At 44.7% G+C, this 17,154-nt stretch overlaps 1 protein-coding gene across 1 annotated transcript in view; it reads right to left on the minus strand.

Annotated features, from left to right (window-relative positions):
* Positions 1 to 15,376: 15,376 nt before the first annotated feature.
* The window catches only part of USF3 (upstream transcription factor family member 3), a 29,623-nt gene continuing 27,845 nt past the window's right edge, over positions 15,377 to 17,154 (minus strand). The window contains exon 7 of the mRNA XM_019527247.1: positions 15,377 to 17,094. Coding sequence (XP_019382792.1) covers positions 17,008 to 17,094 — 87 coding nt within the window. The 3' untranslated portion in view covers positions 15,377 to 17,007. The remainder of the gene's footprint in view (positions 17,095 to 17,154) is intronic.

Raw genomic sequence — 17,154 nt, forward strand, 5'->3', positions numbered from 1 at the left:
TCCCTTCCGACCCTAGAAACTATGAAACTATGAAAAAGGGAAAGAGGTTTTCCCGGGTGGAGAACAAGAGAGAGACAGAGAGGGGAAAACTGAGATTGGATGCCAGGAAAAGGACCTCACCACAGCTGTCCATCAGACAGCCCCTGTCAGAGCCGTGCAGAAGTAGCAGCCAGAGGCATTTAAAAAAAAAAAAGCGCATCACTGCTTGAGCCACAGTAGTGGGAGATGTTCCTGGCTGCCTGAGAGGCAGAGAAGCCCAGCTGTCCTTTCTTCCATCTCTTCTACCTTCGGAGCCTTGCTGGGGCAGGCACAGAAGAGCACCTGCCCATCAGATGACCCCATAGGCGGTGGAAGGGGGGGCTAACCAGGCTCAGCCCCACCAAATGCAGGCAGCAGGTAGGGCCCCAGGGCAGTCCGCTATGGAAGGGAGGAGACAAAGTTTGCTATGGGGGGAGGGGCGTGCACGCACACATACCCTGCACAGCCAGGATCACAGCCAGCTGAGCAGGCAGGTAAGTTTCTTTCTGTTTTCTTTACATCAGCCTCAGGGGGGCAGATCAAGATCCCCACAGTGCAGGAAGCAGTGGGGTAGGGGCAGGGGCAGATCATTCACCCCTGCCTCACTCCCTGCTGCACTGTGGGGATTGCCACATGACCTAGCCCAGCCAGGGCTCCATGCATGGGGCCAGGCTGGGTCGTGGGGCAATAGGAGCCCAGGGCTGGTCCAGTGGTGTGAGCCAGTGGCTCCAGCTACTGTGCACACTATGGGGGAGTCAGGGGAGGGGGGGCATGTTTCCCTGCCCCCTTTGGCTCCCCCATGGCATGCCCCTGGACAAGCCACCAGGCTCCTATTGCCCCATGACCCGGCCTGCCCAGGGCTCTGTTCACAGTGAATGGGGCCCCACCTGGGTCAAGTCATGGGACAATTGGAGCCCAGCAGCACCTCCAGGGACATGGCACCAGGCAGTAGGGTTGTGCAAAATTTCACTGCCGGTTCTGTTTCAATGCTGTTTCAACTCATTTTGAGATTGAAACAGCAAAAACAAAACTAAACAGATATCACTGAAACAGCCTCGAAACAAAACGAGGCAAGTTGAAACATTTCACCTTTTCGATGCTGTTTTGACATTTCTCCCACAGTCTATAATGTGAAAGCCTCTAACTTGGTCATTTCTGGCCTGATTTGGATGAAACTTGCCGGAGTGGTAGCCTCTTTTGAGGGCATGAAGCTTGCCAAGTTTCAAGAAGATAGGTGCAGGGGGTTCAGGGAAACTGCATCCCAAAATCATGAAAGCAAAACTCATATCACGTGTATGTGTTAAGCCACAGTGGGGTCAAAACTGCAGGCATGCTTATCGGGCCCTCCCTCGGGATGCAGCTCACAATTATGACCAGGTGAAAGCAATGATCCTATGTAGGCTAGAGATCAACCTGGAGCACTATAGGAGACTGTTTCAGGCAAAGAAGGGGCCAGAAGAGAGATGGCCTAGGCTCTTGCTACAGCTGCTAAGGGATCTTTTAAATAAATAGGTAAATCCCACAGCATGTGATTGAGACACTCTGGCTGTCCAGATCCTGCTAGAGCAATTCGTGAATGACCTAGAGGAATGCACGCAACATTGGGTTCGCCAGCACTTGCCCCACAGTTGCAAAGAAGCCTTAAAATTAGCAGAGGCCTTTGCAGCATCAGAAGTCAACTACAGTTGGGAGAAGTGGAGCCCTGGCCCAACAGTTCCAGTACCCAGAGAGCCTGAGTGGAGGTGACTGCCCAATAGGGGCGTATCAAAGGATACCATTTGTTTCCGGTGTGGGAAGACTGGACACTTCTCCAGGGATTGCCCTAGAGGCCCCACGGAGCAGTGGCATCCAGACAGTCCACCAAGGATGCAAGCTGAGGGGTGAAGGGAGCAGGACCGAAAGAAACCAATGGATTGCAGTTATGCCACCAGAGGAAACAGCATGATATGGGGACAGCCCATAGTGAAAGCCTGGGTCAGGAGCTGCCCCATCCAGGCTATGTTAGACTCGGGATATGCCCAATCTCTAGTGAGGGCTGACCTCATTACCCCTCAAAGGAATCATAACACTAATCTAGTGAAGGTGGCCTGTCTTCATGGAGAAATTGAACAGATAGATTGACAATGGATTCAACTTAGGGTGATGGAACACCAGGGGGACTTGTTGGTGGGTGTAGTTCCCCAGCTGGCATGTGACATGCTGTTAGGTCGAGACTGGATGCCGATCTACAACACATTGGAGAGAGTTCGGGATGCCAAGGCCAAGTGGAGGAAGATACGTAGCCGTGAAGGTTGGCTTGGTGAACTCAAGGAAAGTGAGGCATTGATGGATGAGACAGATGAGATCGACCTCCACAATGTAACAAGCAGCCTGCAGTTCCAAGAAGCCCAAGAGGAAGATCACAAAATTCAGAGGCTTAGGATACAGTCCCAAGGCTCCCTCACCAGTCAGGTGCCAGCCTCAAATGGAACCACTCAATTCGAGGGAAGGAACTAACTCTTGTATCATGTACAACAGGGAAAGATAGGGGAGCCAGAGAGAACACAATTGGTGGTACCCACCCAGTTTCACCAAGTCATATGGCAATTGGCCCATTCAAGCCCCACTGGGGGGCATCTGGGTTGAGATAAGACCACCACCAGGGTGGCCCGGTGGTTGTTCTGGCCAGGGTTGGGGGAAGAAATCGCTCACCAATGTGCAGTGTGTCCTGAATGCCAGAAGACCAGGGAGGATCACCCAGTGCAGGCCCCACTGCAACCTATGCTCATCATTGATATCCTATTCTCAAGAATCACCATGGTTGTAGTCAGGCCACTCCCTCATAGCAGCACAGAGCACCAAAATATACTAGCGGTCATAGACTATGCCACGAGGTATCCTGACGCAGTGCCACTATGGGCGGTGACGGCCCCATGAATCTCTGAAGAACTCATAAAGTGGATAGCGAGGACGGGAATACCCCAGGAAACCATCAGAGATCAGGGTGAAATTTTATGTCCGGGGTGTTGTAAGTGGTGCACCGCACCCTCCAGATAAAGCACCTATGTACATCCGTGTACCATCCCCAGACTAATGGCCTAGTGGCACACCTCAGTGGGACAATAAAACAAATGCTAGGACGCTACATACGAGGAAACCCAAGGAGGTGGGATCTGCTCCTTCCATTACTGTTATTCACACTTCAAGATACCCACAGGATTCAATGAAGTAGTCTCCCTTTGAGCTAGTGCTAGGACACAGTCCAAGGAGCCTGCTCCAGGCACTTAGGGAAGATTGGGAACAGGGCACAGGGAATGCAAGGGACCCAGTTGCATATCAGCAAGAATTCCAACAAAGGATCTGGGTGGCTCAGGACCTTGCCAGGTATAATATGCAAGAGGCCCAACACCGCCTGGAGCCATAGTGCAGGAAAAGCGGCCATCCATATCCCATCATCTCTTGGGAGAGGTCTGCAAAGAGGTCAATAAAATGCTGGAACAAGGGATCATACGTCCATCTAGAAGCCCCAGGCGAAGTCCCTTGGTCCCGGTCCCTAAACCTGACGGGTCTCTGAGGTTATGTGTCAATTATTGATGGTTAAATGTGATGGCAGCCTTCGATGCATTCCCTATGCCCCACATCACTGAACTAGTGGAACACATTGGGAACACCCAATATATCACAATGATTGACCTTGCAAAAGGGTATTGGCTGATCCCCATGGCCAAAAAAGACCAGACCAAGACAGCTTTTGGGACACCACAGGGTCTCTATGAGTTTATTTGCATGCCATTTGGACTTCAAGGAGCGGTCGCTACATTCCAACACCTGATGGACCAGATTTTGGCACTGCATGCTGAGTATGCTGCAGCTTATATCGACGACATCATCATGTTTTCACAAACCTAGACACAACACAAGAGAGCCCTCTGGGCCATACTGTCGGAACTAAGAAGAACAGGGATGATGGCAAATCCAAGAAAATGTGCACTGGCACAGAGGCAAACCAAATACCTAGGGTTTTTTGTCGGACATGGTACCATCAGGCCACTAGCCGACAAGGTGGAGACCATCCATCACTTTAGGACACTCCAGAATAGTAAACAATTTAGATCCTTTCTGGGGTTAATGAATTATTACCGGTGGTTCATTTCCTGCTTTTATGAGTTAGTGGCACCCCTTACAGAGGCCTTAAAAGGGCGGAGGGCAGGACCCATAAGGTGGACTGCAGAAATGATGCAGAACTCAAATTACTCAAAAAGGCCTTATGCAAAGACATCATGATACATGCACCTGATTTCTGTAAACCTTTTATATTGCAGACTGACACTTCAGAGACTGCTATCAGTGCAGTCCTAACCCAAGAAGAAGGGGGGATAGAGAGACCCATAGCCTACACCAGCTGCAAGTTATTACCGGCAGAAACATGGTACGCAACTATAGAGAGGGAATGTTTGGCAATCCATTGGGCAGTAGAACATTTTAGATACTACCTAATGGGGAGGAAATTTAAGGTGCACAGATCATGCACCCTTAAGATGGCTAGGTACAGCCAAAACCAATAATGCTTGGATCACAAGGTGGGCCCTTGCACTGCAGCTATTTAAATTCCATGTACTGCACCACCCAGGAAAAAGTAATGTAGTAGTGGATTTCTTATCCAGATGCGGGAACGAGACCAAACCTGATGACGCCAAACATCAGACTGGACAAATGCCTGAGCTGACAGGTAGGACACAGAAACAAAAGAATAAAGTGCCTCAAGGCATCTTAAAGGGGGGTTATGTCCCAGAGGTACAAACACAGGGGCTATGCACCCCCAAAGGAGAAACCAAAATCAATGGGAATTCAAATGAGCAACGCTGACAGGAGAAAAACGTAGTTCATCAGCTGTGCCTATAAATAGCTGAACCTGGTGGGTGATGTCACTGATGATTGCCGGCCAGCTAGGATTAGTGCCAGTATCAGGTGGGAGCAAAGGAGAGCAGGAGAGGCTGCAGAGGCTCTCCATGCCAGTGGCAGGCTGCGCCAGCAAGAAGGGGGAAGTTCTGATTGGACAGGGATGTGCCAGGCAGCAGTGACTGCAACAACTCTCCACACTGGTCACGGGTAGAACCGGCGTGTGGGAGGAAACCCCGTTCAGGGAAGAGCAGAGGAAGCCCCAGACATGGAAGAAACTCCTGGCACTGGGCACTCAGACATTCATAGAACAATCATTGCTGGCAACTGACTATTATTATAAATAAAAATACAACAGAGAACACAGAAACACTGTTGAATGCCAATTCCCCTACCCCACAACGACAAAACAATAAATAAAAGGAAAGTTCTAAAATGCCCCCTTCAAAGCCTTCTCCCTCTCAAAAATTGGTGTCTTCATTTGCTGCACCCTGAGGCTCAGTAGAGCGGGGGTGACCCTTTTCTGCAGTATGCACCGTGGAGGAATTACTGCTTGACTCTTGCTGCAAATGGTAGTTTTGCTGCAGGGGAAGAAAGATAGAGGGAGGTTGTCCCATACTTCCAAACACAGGGGGAGGCCCTTACAAGCTAACAAAATCTCTCATGGGAGATTTCCATAAGCCTCCTCTGGGCACACCTATGCACTCGGTGTGGCTGAATATCTATGTGTGGTTCTACCACTTGTGGTACTGGACACAGGAGTCTGAGTCACTGCACTGGCAGTCCTTAAGCAAGTCCCAGCTGGAGGGCAATTGGAAGAGAGACAGCAGTTAGCATGACATGTACCTACATAGTCCACATTACCTACCCTATACTTTTATGCTTTCCTCTATTATCATATACCCAAGTGCCCCCACAATGGCAAACTTACCATCAGCTGCACTTCTGCCTCTGACTCTAGTTCCTGACATTGAGGTGGATATGGGGTGGGGTGGGGTGGGAGGGGGTTAGGGAAGTGGTGGAGGGAAGCAGGGAACATGAGAGCATCGCCACAGTGGATGGTGGAAATAACACCACTGTGATAATCGGTACGCAATGGGGGAAGGGTGTAAGGAAAAATGGCACAGGAATAGGGGAGGAGAAGTAGGTGGAGAATGGGGTGATTGATGGTAATGCTCGGGCCTCCTTGGCAGACCCAAGGTCCTTGCCTGGAATCCATGGCTGGGGTGCTTCTTGGTTGTTCAACCAAGAACTACTGCTCTGAGTCTCTCAAAGAAGAATGTTAAAGTAGCCCAGTGAACTTTGAGGACCCATTAAACTCCTATTAGGTGTTAAATGCTCAGAGCAGAAACCTCAAGCCTCAGCCAGCAGGGCAAACCAGGAAAAGTATTCGTCCTCCTGGAACTGCAGGTCAGCTACGGGGTGGTGGTGGGGACTGCACATGGGAAAAAAAAGTGATGGTATCCACCATCCTGAGACCAGATGCTCACTTACTGCTTTTAATTCCAAAGAAAACCATGCTTGGCATCCCACATGAAGTGGGCAATCGGTTATTCCGTGTATTAACCCCAAACCTCCAACTAGGGGAACAGAATATACCTTTCGCTGGCACAGGTCATTTTTATTCCACTGAGTGGTTTCAATAACACCACTCACAGCATTAACCCTAAGTTAGGTGACCAGCATTCAATAGCATGCTTCGCTGTCCAGGATTTCTATAATAGCACTGAGGGGTCAGGTTACACCATGCACATGCTCCTGATAATGGAGAAGGGAGCATATACAGCAGACACTGATCTACCTTCAACCCCCCAACCCCCCAACACACCATAGGGATCTTTGGGCACCCACCACACCAAGTGAAATAGGAGATAACAACCACAGATCAGTTTCTTTGAATTCTTTAATAAAATAACAAGAGGTCAGTAAAAGATTGATTTATATTGGGTTCTGCAGCTATACCTGGCTTCCTAAAACTTCAATTACACGTGAATACCTGTAAATTGTAGCAATGCTTGGTGAACAAGGGGGCTCACTATAGAAAACTTGTAGCGACACCCAAAGGACAAAGGGGATCACTACATATACTTCAGTGAATTACCATGTATACGTGACAGATTAATGGCTGCAATGTTGCAAGTTGCAACATTGCAAACTAAAGTCCAGCGGGATGTGGTTTAGTTTGTGATGATGTAAGCTCATTTAAAACCCCCAAAACTTGCATACGTGTAAAGTGTGACACCATTAATCCACACAAAGGGAAATTTTCATCATGTGTACATCATCATGTGTACTGCTGGGTACAGAGGCCCACACTGGAGTGGCTGCTTCTCCCTTGCTGGGGATTGCCTATTCACCACTAGGTGTTACTGGTGTCTCTACTGGGGATTACCACTGCACCAGAAATGATCACTGCTCTACCTCAACCATTTTGGAAGGGAGATCATATGGATAAAAAAAATCTGATCCAGCTGGCCTTCTACAAGTGGATATTTTATCAACAAATAGTAAAAAACAGGCCTAAACAGAAGCAAGTAGACCCCAAAACTCCACACATGAATATTAATGAGGGTATGTAGAAAAAAAATACACATAGCTGTTGTAACAGGCCTAATCATAGCAGAAAACATATAACATAAGCAGGGTTAGATAAGAAAAAAATGGAGGGCAAAAAACAAATAGCTCTATTTTCAATTTTTTATGTTGAATTGTATACACCCAGTGCCTAGAAGCAGCCTGGGACGAATCTGAAAATGTTGCAGGAAGGGGAAATGCAATACTAGTTATTGTAGTGTAGCAAATATAAATAAAGTTGTTCAAAACTTGCCTCTAATTTTTTTAGTTTAAATTACTTGTGACCTCAAAGTAGTTTGCTCATGGATGAAAAAGTAAAAATACATGTTTGGCTAATTCTGACCAAATGACATAATTTGACTGGATATAAAAATCTTCTAAAATCTTTTTTCCAACTACATGATCTTTGACTACCTATTTCTTTATTTGTTTTTTAATGCAATTTATATACTGCCCTTCCCAACAAAGGCTCAGGGTGGCTTATAGTTAGAGAACAGATGACTTAAAAAGTGAACTACATTATCATATGTAAAACAGAGACCCACTAAACTATACCTCAGCCAAAGCCTGCCCCAATAGGAAGGTCTTACAGAACTTCTGAACACAGTGGTTCAGGTTTGGGCTCTGGTGGGCCTCAAGATGGTGAGTATTCCACCGCTGAGGAGCAACTGTCAAAAACAACTTCTCATATGTTTTTTGCCAAGTAGATTTGAGGTACTAATGGTACTTCCAGGAGGTTGATCTCAGCTAACCTTAGAGATCATGATAGGGAGTAAGGAAAAAGGTGGTCCCTTAGGTAGACGGGGCCCAAACCATTTAGGGCCTTTGGGCCCCTATACACATACAGGGAGCCTGCTCCGACATGCTGGAAATCCAGTGGGAGCAGACTCAATTACTCAAGTCTGCTGGAGCATGGAAAGTAATGCACTCCAGCAGTGGCATACCATGGGTCTCTGGAGCCTTCTCACAACAGCCAATTACTGAGCCCAGAAATGCCAGCAGCAAAACTGGAAGTGCTGCTGGTGCTTCTCCATGCCACTTCTGAGTAACCCCTGGAGGGCCCAAATGGCCCCCTCCCCCCCCACGTTGGTACGCCACTGCACTCCAGCAGACTCTAGCATCATGTGTATCAGCATCCCCATGCTAAAAAATGGCAGTGGGGTGCTTTGAACTAAAACTTGTTAAATGAGTTTTAGTTCAAAGCTCCCTGCCACTATTTTTCAGTGTGAGGATGCTGATATACATGCTAGGGCACTTTTAATTAGTGTAGCTCACTAATTAAAATGCCCCCCGTGTCTCCCAGAGCATGTGTAAAAATGCCCTTAGAGATCTAAATCAGTGCTCTGAATGGTGCCCAGAGAGCTATTAGGACCCAGCACAGATGCTGCAGGACTGGAGTTATAAGGTCCTGGTGACGCAATCCTGTCAGAAGGCAGGCCATCATGTTATGCATTGGTAGCATGTTCTAGACAGTTTTCAAGTGCAGCCCTGTATACAGAGCATTCCAGTAGTGTAGCCTTGAGGTTACAAAACCATGGATGATGGTGGCCAGATCTGAATCTGAAAGAGTCGCAGTCTCATCAGAATCTGTAACTTTTAACAACAGTAGAGTTTTAGGTCATGGTCTGCTTTGCAAATTGATTTTTGTGGTTCCTTTAACCTCCAACTTAAAAAAAGAATTATTATCTTCTGGTGGTAAAACTGTTTTCCAAGCAAAGGTTTTTCTAAGAAGGGATGCATTATAGGGTGCCCTGTCCCCTTAGTAGGAGTCATACAGTGTTGCTGAGCTGAGAATGCCGCTAACGATGGAGTTGCTCCTTGGGAGTTAAACCTTGAAAGTAGAGTTGAACTGCTGAACTACTTGGAGGGCAAGGCTGCTACGAAGGTCAGAGCCACAAAAGACCTGTGTTTGGGACAGAACAACCAGGTTTTATTTACTTCATTTGTTTAAAGACTGTTTCTTACTGTTGCTGGCTGAAGGATTCCTCATGGAGCAAAAACCAGCCTGGAAAGAGCCTGCCTGCCTCTCCTGCGGCTGGAGGGCAAGCTGCTGGCAGACCAAGCAGCCCCTGAGCTGCACAGGGCCCAGGTCCTTCCCTCTACAGCAGTGGTGTCCCTGGGGCTGCCCGAGCAGGCTGCTAGCAGGCAAGCTGCTGCCTGGGCAGGCTGCCCAGCTCAGAGGCAGCACCCGGCTGGATGCAACTCTTTCTGAAGCCTGCTGGGGCTTACAGTGCCCCATGCATTGGCGCTGCAAACAGGCTAGCTTGTTCTTGGAGCAGTGCAGGGAGGTGGCAGGAGGGCAGCTGGCGAAGGTAGTGGGGTTGGTGCACAGGCTGCTGGAAGCCTGCCAAGCCAGAGCTTCCTGAGCCCACCTGGTCTTCCAGCAGCCTGTGCACCGTCCCTGCCACTTTCTCCAGCCCCAGCACACCCAACCACCCTCCTGCCACCTCTCTGCACTGCCCCAGGGACAAGCCAGCCTATTCTCAGGCAGTCCCAGGCAATGGGAAGGTGGCAGGGACAGTGTATGGGGCACAGGAAGCCCCAGCAGGTTCAAGGAAGTTAGATCCAGCTGAGTGCTGCCTCCAAGCTGGGGAAACACCTGGCCTGCTAGCAGCCTGCCCAGGTGGCCCCGGGGCCACCACCACTGCAAAGGGAAGAACCAGGGCCCCCTGTAGTTCAGGGGATGCTCAGCCTCCTGACAGCTGCCCCCCAACTGTGGGCAGGCTCCGCCGGAAAAAAAAAGGATCAGGCCCATTGCCATAAGTGATAGAAACCCCTACATTGAAATGGTGGGTTTCAATTAAAAACCTACTGTATCAATTTAGGCAGCATAGAATAAAACCCCTGTCACATGTACAAGCATCAACAGGTACTAAACAAACTGCAGTAGACACTGTACAGTAGGGCTTATGTAGATGCTGACTGGGAACAAATTTGCTTCTCATCAGCCACACCAGCAGGAGGCCCGATCCTGCCACTGCTCAGCTCCTGGCTCACAGTCAGCCAATCAGCACAGGGACCAGGTCTGTCTTTGCCCTGGCCCTGTCCCAGTGTGATGGGGCTACTGGCTCCCTAGGGTAGTGAGGAGCAGAGAGCTGAGCAGCACTGGGACTGGGGAGCTTCTGGTGGGGCAGTTGGTAGTGAGCCCCAGGCTGTACAGGAAATCCACACTCAGCTAGAGGCATCCAGGAGCTGTCACATTGGTGGGGCAGCTAACAGCTAGTCCCTGGCTGGGCAAGGACTCCCTGCCCAGCAGGGGGCTTGCTACTAGCTGCCCCACCAGTGCGACAGCTTCCAGCCACCCCTAGCTGAGCAGGGCTCATTGCTAGCTCCCCCACTGGTGCACCAGATTCCCCACTCCACCAGAGGCTTGCTGCTTGCTGCCCCCATCTGGGCAGGGGGCTGGGAAAGAGTTGCAAGGGAAGGGCCTCTTCCCAGTCCTGATGACCCAATCAGGCAGCCAAGCCTATTTACTCTGGCTGCAGCTTTCGGCCTGGGGCCTCTTATTCTGGCCTTGGCTCAAGCGTGCTTTTACTGTAAAATACTGGGTTGTATTAACATTACTCTCATGTGCAAATCAAGGGAAGTGATTCTTCTGCTTTATTTGTTACTAGTGAGGCCTCACCTGGAGTTGTGTCCAGTTTTGGGCCCTACACTTCAAGAAAGATGCAAACAGACTGGAAAGAGTCCAGAGAAAAGCAAAAAAATTATTAGAGGTCAAGGAAACATAATTTATGTGGAAAGCCTCAAAGCTAGGGTTATTTATTCCGGTGAAGAGAAACATGAGGCAGGATTGTATGTTCAAACACCTGAAAGGTAATTACAGAGAGCCTGAAGATAGTCCTGTTCCCTACATCCACAGAGAACAGGCTAGGAGCAATGGCTTCAAACTGCAGCAGAGTAAATTTAAGTTGAAGAATAAATACTCTGACAATGGCAGTAGATAGGCATTAGAATGGGCTGCATAGCGAAGCTGTGGAATCCCACCCCTGGAGATTTTCAAAAGCAAGCTAGACAGACACTTGGCTAAAACAGTTCAGTCAGGAATGATCTTGCCTTGAGCAGAGGCTGAACTACTTTCCTATAATCCCATGTTGTAACCCTTTGGACAAGAGTGTCACTGGGTTGGTGCTTTGTAGGTAATAAACCTGACTGAGCCTTGGTCATTGAACTAAGCCTCTGGCCATTCTTTGTATAAGAGTAAGGTCTCCAAGGGAACACACATTGCATGCAGTAGCAGCACAGACAACACCCTGACAAAGCACTCATAAGCACAGAACTAAATTGACCAAGAAAAAATGGAGGAACAACAAAATATAATACTAATTTTTAAGGAAACTGAAAAAAAATTACAACTTTAATTTGTTTTCTGTTGAAAATTATATACATAGTCCAAAAAAAACCCCACACAGCACAAAAACAGTATTTTTTTAATAAAATACTATGATGTTCATATCTATACAAATAGATATTACAACCATTAAACAAAGTGTTACATTTAACAGTAGAAATTTCCAAAGTTTGAATAAGATTGTGGTTTGGGATATTTACATCTGAATGCAACACATTCATAAAAATGTCAAAATAAACAGAACAAATCTTATTCGCAATTGCAAGATGACATTCTTGATTATGCTTATTATACATTTTACTCCCAATTTTTCCTTTATCTATTACAAAACAATAACTAAGAGTTCCATTGGGACTATATCCAGGAGATATGCAGATACAGCAAAAGGAGTACAGTAAAAGATCCTAAACTGAATATAAATAAAAAAATAGTACATTATGGAGAGGAACAGCATGTTGGATTAACTGCTTACAGTGACATTCTTATTGGCTTTCCTTCTTACTGTGCGAGAATAAGGAAATGAGTACAATACATTTCCATTTTAGTTATGCCCATGTTTATGACCAGCAGAAAAATAGTTAGCATAGTTAAAAGTTATGAGTTGAAAGCTTGTTTATGTAAAACAGATTTACACACAAACATTTAGCCAGTTTACAGTAAAAAGTGTTGCCCTACTGTTTTCACTTTATGAAAGGAAAAGTGGGTATCTGAAAAAAATAGCACTGCTTAATAAGAAGCTGCATATTTAAAGTCATTGTTAACATGGAGAGAAAATGGTTGTGACACACAACAGCCTTGTTTACACCAGGAAATTTTTGCTAAAGCTTTCAAATACTGTTATAATGGATTCATTATTCAATGGTATTAGAACTAGTGAACATGGGAGTTTTGACAGGGTACAGGCAGTTGCTATCATTCTAAGGTCTGTGTTGTGTGGACCTGCTTTAATGCAGCATAAAATAACAGTTGTGACTGCTTGGGGTCCTCTGTGCACTAGCACATATGGACCAAGTGACAAAGCTGAACCAGTGTAAAAATAGCATGGTAAAAATAGCAGAAAATCAAAGACAAAACCAATGAACGGAGCCCAATATAGCAGTTGATACTTAAACATTGGAGCATTTTGGTATTAAAAAATCTGACTTCTGTACTTCTTCCATGTAATCTTCCTTAGCTAAAGTAAGGTTACTATTAATGGGAGATCTCCAAAGGGGAGAAAGGATCACAGCTCTTAAAAAATACAATTGGTTGATAGTAGCTTTACAAAGAATTTACAAAGAAAAGCCTGTGGCAAGCTGAACCAGAGTCATAAACAGCTCATAATATTTAAAAACAACAGTAAGTCAGAAATAATTTGACTTCTTTTCTCTGCATGTATGTTGTGGTTGCTCCTCTGACTGCAAACCCACGCTAGACCACTTGCTTTCAACTGCATAAGTCCCCTCACATGGCAGTAACTGCACACTTGTAATGTGTAGTAAGGAAGTCTGCAAAATTCAGAAGGCTCTCTCTTCATACTAGCATAGCACTTTGCAGAGAGATGCTATTTTACATAGACAGCAGTCTAGTGTTGGAATAGGAAACATGAGCTGAAAGACTTGGGTTACAATCTGGTTCTGTGACCTTGAATGAATCACTTCTCTTCTTTGTGTTTGAGTTTCCCTAGCTACTAAAAACAGGAATGTTTGCACATCTTTGTAAAACTCTTTGGCTGGCATTCTGTTCTTTTTTTGACACCTAGATAACCAGATCTAGTCACTTATATGATTGCCTAAGTGCCCAAGATGCCATTTAAACACAGGTTAGCGTTCTACTACTAGGTGCATATATAGCTGTTTGTATGAGCAGGGCTATGTGTGCAGGACTAGAACATCAACCAGTGTGTTAATGACATTTTGGGGACTTGGACAACAATGTACATGACTAAAACTTGTTGTCTGGTCACCCAAAAAACCGAACAGGATTCCATTCTTGGAACTCAATGCTTCTGATGAAAACTGTTTTATAAGTGTAAAGCATTAACAACTATCTTATTGCTTCAGGTTGCTCCTGCTCTTATTCTCTTAAGCACCTCCAAGAAAACATAAAAATGTTACACTAAAATATATGCAAATTTACTTCTTGGGTCTACTTACACTGAGTTTGTAGAACTCATCTGGAGAAAGCTGAAAGCTATAGAAATACACGGTGCTTGCTAGCTATAGCAATACCATCACAGTTGCATGGAGCAATATTTTATAGGTTGATAGACTCAGAATTATATCTATGTTCTTACCCTTTTCTTTGCAAAACCCAGGTCATTTTGCATGTAGTTTTTTCATATCTTTTCCCTTCAATTAAAAAGAAGGCAAGCAAAACCACAGATGAGCAATCTTCAGTAACAAAATAGTACTCACAAATGAACAAGAGTAAATTCCTTTCTGGGATTATCATCAACTATTTTTGATGGAAAACAATATTTTAAATTATTTTTAAAATATACTCTGCCTTTTTAATTTTCAGCTGATCTGTAACAGAAACAGATGCCAACAGGTATCTGATAGGGAGAGCATCTAAAGAAAAACCTATTTATATTTTAACCGAACACAATGAACTTGCATCAACTTGCATGCCACCTCTGAACTTCTGGACTTCTCTCCCCAAAGAAGGTATATAATAATTCTAAAAACCAAATTAATTGATAGGTTAGACAATCCCTTTTTCCCAATGAAATTTTCCAGAAATCTTATGAAGACAACTAGCTTTGCATCAAAGTTTTTCCATCAACCAGAAATCTATTATAAAAACTTCAGTGACAGAAGAAACAAATGCTTGATACCAGTTGAAGTACTTCAGATGTTAAGTCTTTCTACCTGCCCATACACAATGCACTGAAACACTTCTCCCCACTTGGGCAGCAGCTGACGTTGTCTCCAAAAACAAAGACACTTCCTGGATTCAATTTATAGTTAGGTGTGAGGAAGAGAAAAAGACTATTCTGATACTGCCTGAGGGTAGGCAGGAGCCAGGGAAGGAAAAGAAAGCATGCCGGGAGCCACACTCCCAGAGTGACTGCTCCATGAATTTGGAACAGCCCTAGAGAGAGGCAGGGACAAGAAGAGACCCGGATGAGGGAGAGAAGTGTGACACGACACAGGGAGGAGCCCAAGCAGGTGTGCGGGATGCTTGGAGCGATGGAGAGCCAACAGACAGCAGATCAAGAGACTAAGTAGAGTCTTACAAGCCAGAGAGAGAGAGACTCCAGCTGAAGACCCGTTGATGTAAACAAGGTACAGAAACCAGATAAATAGATGGAGAACCTGAAAGCCCTGCAGAAACAAGTAAAAATTCTCCTTTAAGTTTTTATGTTAAGAAAACAAAAAGAAACAAAAGTGAGTTGGAGAGTAGTGAGGACTGCAGACTCTAAAAATTGAAACCCCGAGGCAGACAGTTGGGAGAGACATCAGAAAGACTTTCATTATTTTATAAATGTATCCCTAAAAAGAGATGAGGGTACTGAGCAACCTCATCTCAAAAGGGTTTTCTTCCTGTTTTGTTTGTTTATCTTAATTTTTTCTAAGACTGAACGTTGTAATTGCCAGAGTCTGAAGAAGTTGTCTGTTAGGAATTGGAGAAGAAAATTCCGAACTATTTAAGAAAACAATAATTTTTGTTATATAATTTGAATAATAAAAGACAGTTAAAAGAGAAAAAAAAAGATCATTGTGAGCTTTTACAATAAGAATTGCTGAATTTCTGTAGACTTGGAGGAACGTTCAAGAGTTCTGTGCTACAAGATAAAATAACATATTCAGGTTATATAGTGGTGTTCAAATCCATCCCTCCCAATAAAAAAACTTTTTATTTCTATCAAGATGTGGCAGGCGAGAATCGGGATCACCACTAAAATATAAACTGGTAATTGAAATTTTTATCTTATTATCATCTGTGGCGTAATTCTAAAAGAGATGGGAAAAGATATACCTTTACCTAACTACAATGAGGCATACTATCTCACATTAGGACAGCAAGAATATTGCGCTCATTGGTAGGGCTAGTGTTTCTCAGACACAGTATGGTCACTGGGAAAAAAGCAAAGGTAAGTAAATTTATAGTAAAAGGGACTGTAAGGTCATTTGTTCCCTTTTCAATTAAATTAACCTTAATTTTGTAATACAAACTATTTAAAGCTTTTTAACAGCATTTAAATCTCTCTGCAGTCCAGCCGCCTTAGAAAGGAATGAGGAAGAGAGATGGCTGCTTTCTCTTTCTCTGCATTTCTCCACTGTCTCAGTTATTGCTCTCATATCAGTTTTTCCCCACAAACACCCAAGAAACTATGAAACCTGTAAGAAAATGACTAGCCCTATATATCAGAAATAAATTAATTAAAATGAAAAGTAGATACCTATAACAAGACACCTGCTTGCTCTTAGACTGCTGCAGAGACTTAGGGCACACATTAGTGAGTTTAATTAATTAACATCACAATCTCACAGCAAGGAGACTGCATTCCCATTTATCAGCAATGTAATGTATTAACCCTGGGAGTGACTGTCAAAAACCAGTGCAACACCAAGTTAATTAGTACTCTCTTATACTACTACTAGGCATTGAGGAATGGCTGCTCACAGTTGTACAAATTGGAAAGTTAACTTTTACTTTATATATACACACATGCACATACTAATATGTATTTAGTATGTTTGTGTGAATCTATACATGCACACACAAAATGCATATACATGTCTTAGTGCAGTAGGAAAAGAAATGCTTTCATTCATACAATTCCAATCTTGGGAGAATACAACATTAAAGTTTGTACCCCTGTCCTAGCTATTACCAAAACAGATACCTGAGGAGATTGAGCACTTGGCAGCTTGCCCAAAAGACCAGACTTAAGTATAGACAACTCTTTTTAACTCATTTACAAACAAGGAACATATTTTTTCTCTGCATTACATTACTATAAAGGTTGAGTAACTTCATTGAGGACTGTGGAGTTCCACTGCTGCAGTTTTGAAGCAAATAAAAATACAATTTAACCCATTAGTATTTTTATTTCATTTCTTATTCCTACAGAATACTAGATAACAGCAAAACATGAGCTGTATGGAAGTAGATAATTTTGAATTCTGGATTGCTGCCTTTTAAGTAGATATGGTAGACAATAAATCAGGCATCCATAAAGAATATATATTTTGTAGTCATTTAGCTGGCAACTGGAGGTCACTGGTTCCTTCCACAGAAATACAGCTGCAAGGCTGTATCTTGAAGTGGAAATTGTGAGCTGTCTAAGAGGGAAAAATGGAAGAAAAATAAGTTATTATTTTGCACTCAGTGGCAGAACTGTT

Source organism: Gavialis gangeticus, unplaced genomic scaffold (assembly GCF_001723915.1).
Source record: "Gavialis gangeticus isolate Ggan-Ray unplaced genomic scaffold, GavGan_comp1, whole genome shotgun sequence".
Lineage (NCBI taxonomy): Eukaryota > Metazoa > Chordata > Crocodylia > Gavialidae > Gavialis > Gavialis gangeticus.